This window comes from Halyomorpha halys, unplaced genomic scaffold, assembly GCF_000696795.3.
Source record: "Halyomorpha halys isolate HHAL.00 unplaced genomic scaffold, Hhal_1.1 Scaffold2101.1, whole genome shotgun sequence".
Taxonomy (NCBI): domain Eukaryota; kingdom Metazoa; phylum Arthropoda; class Insecta; order Hemiptera; family Pentatomidae; genus Halyomorpha; species Halyomorpha halys.
The window spans coordinates 24142-36991 of NW_027114320.1; the positions used below are offsets into that span (position 1 = coordinate 24142).

Genomic DNA, 12850 nt, shown 5'->3' on the forward strand with positions numbered 1-12850 from the left:
ATATATGTATATATATATATATATATAGAGAGAGAGAGAGAGAGAGAGAGAGAGATGTCAGCTGACTGAGTAGATCAGCTGATTGAATGTATATTAAGAGATGTACTGAACACAATGAAATCAGTATTTTACCGCAGTCCAAGCATGTCAGATCTTATTTCTTCTTCTCTTTTTTTAACATTTTGCTTTCACCAATACTTAAGTAGTGCCGAAACCTGGGACCTTTAGATACTGGAGTAATTTTTGTTTTCAAAAAGAATTTTTTTTTTGGTTTGGATCTTTCCTCTCCTTTCATTTTATAAAAATATGGCCAGTATTGGAATCGTGAGAGCAGCAGTTTTAAACCTGGAGGGCTGGAACCAAAACAACCAACCTCAAGCTGCAGTCAACCAACCTTTATCTGCAGGGAACCCACCTCTGGAATAGATTCAGCCACTACCGGAAGTCTCTTTAGCGCAAGCTCATGCCACAGCACTAGAAAGGATTACGGTCCATACGGCAAGTGCCCAGGATCTGAGGAAGGCGGTGTCAGACTTCAAAACATTCACTGGAGAAACTGGAGAATTAAATCACATTTAAAAGGAAGTGACCAACTATTAAGCCGAATAGAAGCGAAGTCTATCGAAAATCTACTTGATAGGGAAGATGCGGAGCCATTAAAAGCAGCAGTTGTCTGCAGAGTAAAGAGGAGCAACCTCAATCAGATACAGGCAGAAGAAGAGAACCCTTGGAGAGTTATCAAGGAAAGATTAAAGAAGGCATTCGGAGGAGGACGATAGGCCCCAGAGGAGGACATATTTATGATGATCAGCGAGACAAAAAAACCAAAACAGTCTAGCGGGCAATATGCTGCGGAACTCCTGGCATGCTGTAACATAATACAAGATAAACTCAGCGAGATAATGGAAACAATCTAGGTACAGGGTCGGATGTAATTCCTTTCCATGGTACTAAAGATTCAGTTGGCAAGAGAGCTGAGGAAGAAAGAAGGATTTCCGAGAGAGCTCTTGTTTGTAGAAATTCCTCAAGATCTAGAGGTGGAGGCTCGAAAGAAGTCAAAGCTAGGGTGGAGATCCGGATAGAATATCAACAGCCAAGAAACATGCCCAACCCTTGGAGAAGGAGAGAACACGGAGACAGTAGAAGAGAGAGACCTAGTAACCAAGAAAATAGAAGCCTAGCTAAAGCCAGAAACACTAGTCGGTGAGAGAACTGCAAGAGTCACGGTTGTGGAAAGATTAGGCATTTAGTGGCACATCGCCCATGCACGAGATGCTTCAAATGTGGAAATGAGGAGCACATTGCCAAACCATGCCTATACATCTACCGAAGAAGAGATGTGGGGCAGAGCGAACCAATGGATCAGGACACAACTGATACGGATAAGCAACCAGAGGTCGATGATCAGGTGAATCCACCAAAGCATCGGGAACGTTGGAGACCGAAGAAGAAGCTGAAGAGCCATGGAACCGAGTAAATCAAGGGGACAGAGTGGAAACAAGGGAACAGAGGTGGATGGAGGCGAGGAACTGGAGAGAGGAAGATGTGAGACATCTGGGGAGGATGTCGGCAGAGGGGCGACCGCACACTGCTGAATTATAACATGAGGGAGAAGAGCGGCAGTCTGCCTATAATAGAGATAGCAGGAGTGAGGTGCTTGGTGGACATCGGCAGCTCCAACACCATCATGTGCCCAAGAAGCCCTAGAAAAACTGTGTAGTGGAGAGAGGACACAGCAGATTCAGGAATCTCGATGTAAATTAATCACCCTGGGTGGCCCTTGTGTAGTAGAGGGGTAGGTAGAGATAGGTTTGACCCAGTGGGGATTTAGTAGAGAGAACTTGCCGATACTTATCAAAGGAAGTATGCAGAGGGAATACAAAGAGATTGTGGGGTGTGACCTGCTAGGGAAGGTGGGTGCTTGGGTTAAGAATATCAAGAGAAAATGGAGAATTAGGTTGGGGGGTAAAACATACAAATGTCATCGACAGAAAAAGCTGAGGCCACACGGGTTGGAGCAATCAATCAGGCTGAGGACTGGAGACAGAGGCTTAAGAGGGAATAAGAAGATATTTTTTAAAAGAAGGAGACATGCTCGGGGCAACTGGGAAGACTGTCTATGAGATCACAATTAAACAAGACAAGGTCACTTATGTAAAAGAGAGGAGACACCCGCAGGCGCTACATCACCACATCTGAGAAGAACTCAAAAGTTTAAAACATCAAGGAATAATTATTGATAGTACATCCCCATACAATTGTGTTAATGCCATCTTAGATTTCAGGACGCAGCTTTGTCAGGGGAGCAGTTTGTAGAGGGTACGTAAGACCCGGGAACACATATTGGTTGACAATGTTGACCTTCTGCTCGAGCTTAAGCAAGCACGAGGTGATGAGCTTATCCAGATTCTTATTTCACTTTGTTACCGAATCCTCATTTACATGTAGCTCTCCAGAGAATGTACATCCTAAATATTTTATAGTGTCGTCTTCTTTCATTGTTTGGATGCTATCTCCGTTCTCAAGGGAGAGCCTCATCGCTTCCAGCTCTCCTTTATTTATGACGATGCCGACACTCTTTAGAGGATGCAATGCCAAACCAATTTCCTTGAACGTCCTCTGTACGCTGTCGATGACTCTTTCCCCAGCAGCCTTGTCGCAGGCTGAAACCACCTGGTCATCCGCGAACCCTGTGAGGACCACACAACCTTGATCACTCAATAGTGACCAAACACCATAGGTAAGTAAAAAGAGCAATTAGCTCAATAGCTTATATCCATATTTACTTACAATGTTTTGTTCACACAGGTCACGGTATAGATGGTCTATAGCCAGGTTGAATAGCAAAGACGACAAGGAGCCGCCTTGAGGTACTCCAGACTTTACTCTGATTTGGCTAGTTGAGTGGGCACCTACATTTATTTTGATATTATTTGTACTAAAGAGAGCCGAAATCACATTTTTATATTTATATTATGTACATGTATATTTTTATATACATATATTTGACTTAATACTCATATTACTCCTGCCTGTTTTAACATATTTTTAACCAATTTAGTGAAGTCAGGTACTGCATTTGCATTAAAGTGGATAAAAAATCTCAAGAGATTATATTCCATTTTTTCATACTTCAAATTCTCTCAGAAACAAATGAAAATACAAAAAATGTACAAATGATACAAAAAGAAGACCATACATGTAGGAGATTTAATGAGCAGCAAATTTTACACTTTTTAGCTATGACTAATCAATTTCAAGTTATAGATAGAAAGCAGAATAAGTCACCAATTCTGAAATTAAAACAGCTCCCGTCTTCACACTCATTGCCATCTTAGAGGACTTTATATCTTTTACTCAGGACTATCTCCTAAAATTATACAAAATTTTAGAAGTTCACTATTTTTTCAAATGAAATTTTTTGCCTTTATTGCCAGGAATAACACAATGCAGTCTGTGGGTGTGAAAAAGGACCAATGGACCCACTTTTTAGGTTGAGCATTCAATCAATATACTTCTTCCCATTCAGTTAACTTAGATATAATGCTATGTTTCCTAACAATGTATGAATTTATTTTTTCTAACCATACCAGGACAAACTGAAAATAACACAATGTGGCATAATTCATACAAATTCAATGGTAAAACCTATTTATCATATTATGTTAGTTACCTCAAATTTTCTATAGGGTATTTCAGAAACTGATTCCACCACCTGAAAGCTAGTGAAATCAGAGAAATCGTCATCCTCTGGACCCCAATTTTTGACAAATTCAATGTTTTCTTCATTAGCATTGTCATTAGAGAAATATTTAGTTCCTTTTTCAGAACAAGGTAAAGTAGGAAATTCAGGATATTGTACATCATTTACAGTATCTTGAACAAATGAAGTACTACTTTCTTTTAGGAATTCAAAATGTTTATTGGTTAATTTGGAATGGTCATTAGTTGGACAAGTATTACCAAGAATAAATTTTTCAGAAGAACTTCTAAACCAATCAGGTTCATTGATTTTCAAAGATTCCTGGAAATTCCTGTCATTCGCAACTTGATCAAAATCACCACTGAGTAGTATGTCTCCATTAACTGTTGTATTAGCAACAATATGAATAGCATGATTATCAACAAAACTAACTTCTTCTATTCCATTAACACTGCTTCTAGAATCAGATATTTTACTTTTAAATGATTTTTGAGAAAACTCAGGTTCCCCTACAGGATTAGAAGATTCAATATAAATTTCCTCATTTTGGAAGGTTTCAAAATCCTGAGTAAATGATGAATGATCAAAGCAAGAGTCGTTTAGTTTCAAATCTTCAGATTTAGAGCTTTCTGTTTCTTTTGGTGAGCTATCTACATTATTGCCATGGTTTTCTATACCCATACATTCATTACTCTTGTAATAAGAAGAAGACAAAGGACTGACATCACACGGTGATTGTGTTTGACAGACAGAGTTCATACAAAAGCCGGAGTCTTCACTGACATTATCATCACCTCTCATAATATGTGAGTTTTTCTCAAAAGCATCACATACTTCCTCACCTGTAAAAGAATAGCCAAGGTCAATATTCTTTATTATATATCAGGCTAGGGAACTTTTTAAGTTTATAAACATTATCAATTATAAATGAATTCTGCATAAAAAGGATAAAATAAAAGATAAAGAAGCTCTATTAGAGTACATTTTAAGCAATGATTTAGAAGTATTAAGTAGGGAAAGAAAGTAACCTTGCCATTTATATCACAGGGTGTCTAGCAATGTAGCTTGATGAAAATCTCTGACTTTTTTAGTTCATTTTTTAATTTTTCCTTCCCAAGTAAAATTTATCCAAACCCCTCCCTCACATTTTTTACTTTATCTGACATGCATCAAATACTAATGATGATACATTATTCACTGTTATCATTTTTAAAATTATTAAAAGAACTTGTCAAATTCTGATATAATTAAACTTTGAATTAGGATTAGGATGCTAATGAAGTTATTTATTGGACACTGATATTTAAGAAAATTGTTTCATTCTCTACAACTTTCATTCCAAGGATTTTCAATTTATAACAGCCATTTTCATAGTAACAACAGTTTAAAATCACAGTATTAAATTTCTTACCGGCAATTTTGAACTTATTCCTGGACCAACTTTATAATGTTAAGCACTCATTAGACGCATAATTCAATGTTATGCAATTAATTATAGAGTAAAGGTTTCAGTAGGGTAGCCTAAAAGTCAAAAAATTCGGAGTCCTCCGCCCTGGTTTAAAACTTGGGACCTGGCAAACATAACATATTCTGATATGAAATGAACCATAAAACCATTTCTAGCTTTCCACCACTAATTTTCAAAGTGTGGGGGGGGGGTTGTTAGTTTAAATTAACTAACCCACAATAACAAATTTAGAAAAGATAGATTTGAAAGAATGTCATATTTACAATATCATTGATAATTTTATAATAAAATAAAATAAACAACTCCTATGTCATAATTATTAAACGAAAAATTTATAAAACATTTTAAGAAATATAGAATATATAAATTAGCGATTATAAAAAAAATAATGATTGTGGTGTATACAAAAAATGGATAATTTATAAGAAGATAAAAATTCCTATTTAAAAGTAATAATAGACCCCAGGATTTATTGTTAATAAATACACAGAGAAATAAAAAAAAAAAAAAAGAGGTCTAGCACTAAAGCCAAATCAACTACCAATAATACATCCAGAATACCTGGTTTAATTAAATAGAAAAAACATGACATGATTTAAGACCATTAATAAATGGATAATGTGTTTAATGCTGAGCATAGACTCAAAGCGATGAAAAGATGGTCAGGGTTGCGATCAGTAGAGTAACAAAAAACACAAATAAGTGAAACTTATTTTATTTGTGCCAACATTCCAGCCTAAATTTCAGGCCATCATCAGGCCTGAAAACAAATAAACAAGATGACCATAAAATAGTGAAGAAAAAAAAAACAAACAAGAAATTAAGAAGATAACAAATGATACAAAAAAAGATTGCAGGAAGACAGGCAGAGGTGGCGGTCAAGAAAGGTACAAAATAATAAGAAAACTATTTTTTAGTAACCAACATTTCACCTCATATTGTAGGGTTTCATCAGGGCTAAGCCATCATCCCATTCTGAAAACACCAGGACTCAGTCCAGCAAAGTGGTTTATAAAATAAATAAAAGTGGTTTATGAGATGACGATTAAGGGTGCGGTTAGTAAACAACATAAATAAGTAAAAACTTATTTATTAGTGCCAATGTCTCACCTCAGCTAGAACTTCAGGTCTTCATCATGGCTAAGGACAAAACCAAGATAACAACCAAAATGATTAAATGGAATTACAGGAAAACAAGGAACATAAGAAGATAACAGATAATATAAGTGTTCAAGTAGTATTATTGAAAATACATAGCATAATATTATAAAAAATATTGAAACTGTATATAATAATATAGGTATGAAAATCAACTAAATAAATACATGAACAAAATTGGAAATGATTTAAAACTGAAGTAATATAAAAAATATAAAGAAAAATGAACACGTGATTAATTAAACATGTAAGTAAAATAACAAAATTAAAGTTATATAAGCTAAGAGTAGCAACTAATATAAACAACAGTAATTAGATGTGGTGAACATAACTAATAAAGTGGAGAACAATTGGGCAATATGTGTTATCAGTGCAGGCATCCGGAAGCGAGAAAGAGTTAGAAGCCCAGTGGCAAAAAATTGAACCTTAGATAAGCAAGAGAAGGGGGGGGGGAGCGAAAATAGTGCCAACGGCATAAAATTTGATTTAAAAACCAAACATTGCCCCCCCTCCTTGAAGCGTCCGAGCTTCAAATAAAGCAAAATAGCAAAAATCATTTTTTCAAATTTTTCTTTAGCAAACAAAAGAGTCAGTAAGAATAATGGAAAAAACAACAAAAAAAAAAAAAGATAAAACTAAAAAAAAAAAAAAGGAATTGGAAATAAAATTTTAAAAAAAACCTGAAACTGGACTCAAGCAGGTTGGTTTTGTCTTGTGGCAGAGGTAAATTAAGAATTGGAAAAAGGCAAAGGGAAAACTCACAAGACGAGACAAGTGTGAACCCCACGAGCAGCCTTGACCTTTATAATGCGAACGATGCCATCGGCACCTGGACAGACCTCAGCAACACGCCCAAGAGGCCACTGAAGTGGAGGAAGATTGAACTCTTTAACAACAACCATATCACCCACATGGATATCATGAGTTGACTTATACTATTCAAAATGCTGTTGTAAAGTATGCAGATACTCTGAACTCCACTTTCTCCAGATCCGACTTAGCAAGTGCTGAAGAAAAAACCAACAGCATTTAAGTGACGAAGAGTCATAAAGCTGTGCCTCATCAGGAGGAATGCACAAAGGATCCATAGGGAAAAAAATAGAACAGTGGCACAACATAACTTGCATGTCCAAGACCTGATGGGTAAAATAAATATTGGGACGGTGGTATATAGGAAAGTGAGGACTAATAGAGGGAAAGAGCTGCAGATGTATGTGGGATGATTTAGAGTGATCGTCATAAGAGAACATAATATTATTACAATAGAAAGTATCAAAGAACCTAGAAAGAGAAGAACTGTCCATATTGAACAGTTAAAGCTTCTGGCAATCACAATATAGAGTGTCCTCAAATCACCACAACAAGATTAGACTACAAGAAATGTAATTATTTTATTTTATTTTTTGTTTTAGTTTGTTTATGAATTTTGTATATAGATAAATTTAAATTTTTTTTTTGTAAATATATTTTTCATGTTCTTGAACAAGGAATTCTTTTCTTCTATATTTAAGTTTTATTTATAAATAATTTATGTATGTATAATGTATATTTTTTACAGTGTTATTGGTATGTGTATTCCTCTTTTGTATAAGTTGGAGTTTAGGAGGACTGTACACTTATTGTTTTCTGCCTATAGTTTATTATAAATATTGGGTTTATAAAATAAGTTTGTAGCGTTTTTTACAAGTAATTTCAATAAAAATTTCAGATTCTTGTAAATATTCTTATTCAATTAGATATGACTCATTTTGATTTATTACATGTTTCCATCTTTCAGATAATTTTTTAATTCCGTCCTCCCAGAACGTCTTAGATTTTTGCAGTCCTCAAGCAATTTAAAGTGTTTCCTGTTAAGAGTTTTGAAGGGCCCAAAATAGGTGAAAATCTGTTGGGACAAGGTCTGATGAATAGGGTAGGTGGGGGATCAAATCCCAGCCAAACTCCAATAATTTCTAGCCAAAGACAAGTGAGGACGGGCGTTATCCTGATGGAAAACTATGCCTTTGCGATTAGCCAAAGCTGGATACTTTTTCTCAACTTGACGCTTACATGAGATATGTTAAGCGCTTCTGGAATATCCTGTGTGGTAGACTGAGGGTTGTCTGTGACCAATGCTTGAATTTGGTCATCATCAATAGTTGAAGGACGACCCAAGCGCTTTGCTTCTTCCAAGTCAAAATTTCCAGTTCTGAACCGAGCAAACCACTTACGGACGGTACTTTCTCATAAGGCATTATTGCCAAACACACTTCAAATTTTGTTAACAGTCTGTGCAGCGGATTTTCCTTTTCGGAAATGAAAAATCATTAAATGACGAAAATGAATTTTTTTTCTCTTCTATTTTGAGCAAGTAAAATACCACTTAAAGATAAGGAATCTCGGTTGAAACTAATGTATAAAATCACCTTAACTAATCCTTTTTTAGAATATGTAAACATGATTTTATAAACACAGAGAGGATTAAATTGAAACATTGAAAAGCACTATGAACTTATTTTACAAACCAATAGTTTTCAAAATTTTTTTATGCTATTATAGTACGTAGTATAAGTCACTAGGATAGTTCGTAAACTAGTGAGGGAGGAGTTACAACCTGAGTACGATAACAGCTGACTGATACGTATATATAGAAGTACTGAATAAAGCCATTCTATTTCTGGAACCCGTGCAAGTCATTTTATACGATATTTAAGTTATATATATAAAAGTTACAGTACGCTGTACAATTCATATCTGTCATCAAATCATATATATGGAAACGATCCAGGTACAGAGTCAATAGGCCATTCCTATCCATGGTACCAAAGGTTCAATTGGCAAAAGAGTTGGGAAGAAGGAAGGATTTTCAAGAGAGCGCTCGTTTGTGGAATGTCCTCAAAATCTCATGGATACAAGCACTACAGAGGTGAAGGCCCAAATGGAAGTAGCAGAGGTGGGATGAACCCGCATAGAATATCAATGGTCAACCCAATGTGAGAGTGAGTGTTAATGTGAAAGTAAAAAGAAAAAAAACAACATAAAAAGAGGGTAAAATGTAAAATAATGAGAGCCCAAAAAGTAATAAAATCTATCAATATATAAAGGGTATGTAAAAACGGATAATTTAAGGGGGAGTATGTAAAAATAATGTTATAAAAAAGAAGAAGAAATATGGAGAATAGGAAATGAAGAAAATAAGAGATATAAGATAAGAGAGAAAAATAACTTACAGTTATTGGCAGAGATTCCTGCTACACTGTTTGAAATTGTAGGAATAGTCGTTAGAGTACAGGTCGACAAAGGCGTTAGATAAACAGAAATCTAACGGTCAAAAACGAACGTTGAGATAAAATAGTTAATAAAAGATTAAAACATATAAAAAGAATTAAATGTAAAATTATGAGAGCCAAAAGTTATTAAAATGTTTAAATATGTAGTGGGTATGTAAAACGGATAATTTAAAAAAAAAATTATATTATATATGTGTATAAGATTACAGGTGATTTAATAAATTAATAATTGGGGAATAGGCTAGGGACAGGTTTTGTTTATCAGTTTTGTGATTAACTGGGGAAGACTCTAATTGTATAAAAATACTTTCGGATAACAGTCGTTTATCATGGTTAGGAACAGTGACTAAAACGGAAGTATTCTCAAAATCAAAAGAGTGGTTGAATGATAAGCTATGTTCAGATAGTTTAGAAGCAGTGAAGTTATGGGAAGATACAGAATACTTGTGTTGGGTTATGCGGTCTTTGAGTAAATTTTTAGCTTCGCCAATGTAAGATGCGTTACAGTTAGGAGTAGAACAAGGAATATGGTAAACAACGTGAGAACGGTATTGAGGAGGAATGGGATCTTTAAGTTAGGAGTAAATAAAAGAAAGTTTGTTATGAGTTTTGAACGCGAGGTGGAGGTTGGGGATCTGTATAAGGGGATGGAAAGAGATAGTGGTGAATTAGGTGTAGAAGGAGTACGATTTTTGTAATTGTAAATGAGTGGTTAAATGATAAGCTATGTTCAGATAGTTTAGAAGCAGTGAAGTTACAGGAATATAGCATTCTTACTCACTGTATCATTTATATATTACGCACATTTATATGTATATAAATAATAATGTTATCAATCTACTACTGTCTTTGTCCATAGTCATTAATTAATCAAATAATTTAAATTTTCATTCCATTATTATGTATATTTCCAAATTATAAGTCTATTATTTATTTTATTTTATTTAGTTGTATTTATTTTTTTTTCCCCTCTCTGAATGATGGTTGTTGTCTTTTTGTTCAAGGGAAATAAGTAGGCCTAAAATTATCCAAAGAGAAGTTAGTGTTGGAGTAGAACTGGATTAATTTTTGGGGTACACTTCCTTTTACAGGAATGCAACGATTGCTAGGAGCACTGAATTACTACCGAAGGTTTGTACCAGACATGGCAGAATATCTTGTATCCTCAACAATCCATTAAAGAAGGGGAACACAATAAAGATAACACCTCAGATGGAGAACAACGTCCGGAAGTACATAGAGAGGCAACAGAGGAAACCAGTCCCATATTTCAAGAAGAAATTTACCCTCACGACCGATGCAAGAAAATATGCTCTTGGGGCGGTGTTACCACAGAAATATGAAGAGGGAGAATGCCCCATAGCGTACGTGAGTTGACGTCTCACCAATGCGGAGACCTACAACAGCGCCCTACAACGCGAGTTGCTGGGAATCGTGTGGGGAGTGGAACACTTCCAGCCATATATTTTTGGGAGATGTTTTCAGGTACACATTGACCATAGGCCATTGCAATAGATTGGTAAACTGAAGGAGACATCTGCTCGGATCACCAGATGGAAGATCCTCAGCCAATAAAACATAGACATCGTGTATAAGCCTGGGAACGGTAACGTGGTCGCGGACTGGCTTTCAAGGGTCGTAATTATTAATGCAATCGATGATGAGAAAAGTGAACCATATGGAAACTGGAAACAGTACCTAAGAGAGTGAACCCTGGGGGAAGAACATGAAATGTCGGACACGGAGCACAGGGTAAACACATCACAAAGACAAAGACTCGATTGCAAGTGGACCCATGGAAATAGAAGAGTTAGAAGAGATCATCTGGAAAACCAAAACTTCAGGGTCAATGAAAATGGAGAATGGGAAATACGGCAGCACGAGGACATAAAGAATCATAGAGGGCTTAATGAAGCTCTACAGGTGCTGCGCCGGCAATATTTTTGGTGGGGAATGAAGGACACTATCCAAGACACCATAGATAATTGTGAAGTATGCCTAAACACCATATATGACCGGTATCCACCGCAGGCGATACAGGAAGAAACGCCCACTGCAGAAGTGCCACTTAGTGATCTACAGGTGGACTTGTTCACTTGAAGAGGGTACAAGTGGGTCACGGTAATAGACGTCTTCAATAAATTAACAATGGCAAATCTAGTGACAGAAAAATCGGTGGAAGCAGTATTGAAGGCCCTGCGAATGTGGTTCCAGTATTATAGCATTCCAGAGAGAATCTCATCTGACAACAGACGAGAGTTTGACAATGCTGGAATTAGAGCAGAGAGATAAAGTCTTGGAGGTCATGTGGCACTTCAATACTCCAGGTCACCAGATCACCTGGGTCCAGCTGGAGAAACGACTCAAGCCGGACGAGGTGATGGAAAGGGTGATCATCGCTTACAACCACTCAGTACATTCCGTCACAGTGTTTGCTTCATTCGAGGATATTTTTGGATTACGTGGACTTTGCAGGGACCATCAGGAAACGGTAGCAGGAGAGGACACTATTACCATTAAGGACAGGATAAAAAGGGAGAAGCAAAACGGGTGGCAAGGTAAAACCTCGGTGTCCATGATTTAATGGGCCAAATTAAAATTGACAGTGGTATTCCGGAAAGTAGTAACGAACCGAGGAAAAGAGCTGTAAATATACGAGAGACCATTCAGAATAATCACAATCAGAGAACGTAATGAGTTCACTATAGAGAATTTTAAAGGAACCAAGAAAACATAGGACGGTCCATTTGGAGCAGTTGAAACTACCTACAGCGGCGAAACCTTGACAGCCTGGAATGGCTCTCAACAGAAGAAATTTGTTTCAGAAGAATTTAGTTAAAGAAAATTGTTAGTTTTATATTTTTATTGTTATACAGAGAGTGTTGTTTATTAATTATTTTTTACATACAATGATGTTTTTCTTTTTTTAGGTTTAATTGTAGAGAGAGAGAGAGAGAAATATTTTATTCATCTATGCTGCCTAAATACATCAGGTTGCCATATCACACAGCATACTTATCAATCCATAATCGGATATATATTGTAATATGCTCTTTTTGAGTAAATAGTATATTTTGATGTATAAAGGGTTTTAATATGTTTTATTTTATGTATCATTTTAATATTCATTTGTTTTGTTTATCCAAAAAGCAAGCTAACCAAGTTTCATTGTTTATAATAACTTCGTGATACAAAACCAAGATGGCGGTATGTTGAGCAGATTCAAATATCATAAAAACTATTTTAACTCTT

At 35.9% G+C, this 12850-nt stretch overlaps 1 protein-coding gene across 5 annotated transcripts in view; it reads right to left on the bottom strand.

The window, feature by feature from the left end:
• Afti (aftiphilin) overlaps positions 1-12850 on the bottom strand; it is a 50927-nt gene that overhangs the window by 13712 nt on the left and 24365 nt on the right. For 3 of the 5 annotated variants that reach the window (XM_014436805.3, XM_014436803.3, XM_014436801.3), the window contains one exon: positions 3674-4545. In XM_014436805.3, coding sequence (XP_014292291.1) covers positions 3674-4504 — 831 coding nt within the window. In that variant the 5' untranslated portion in view covers positions 4505-4545. Of the gene's footprint in view, positions 1-3673; positions 4546-5114; positions 5225-12850 lie in introns of those variants that run through there. The other 2 variants (XM_014436804.3, XM_014436806.3) reach the window with 2 other exon arrangements.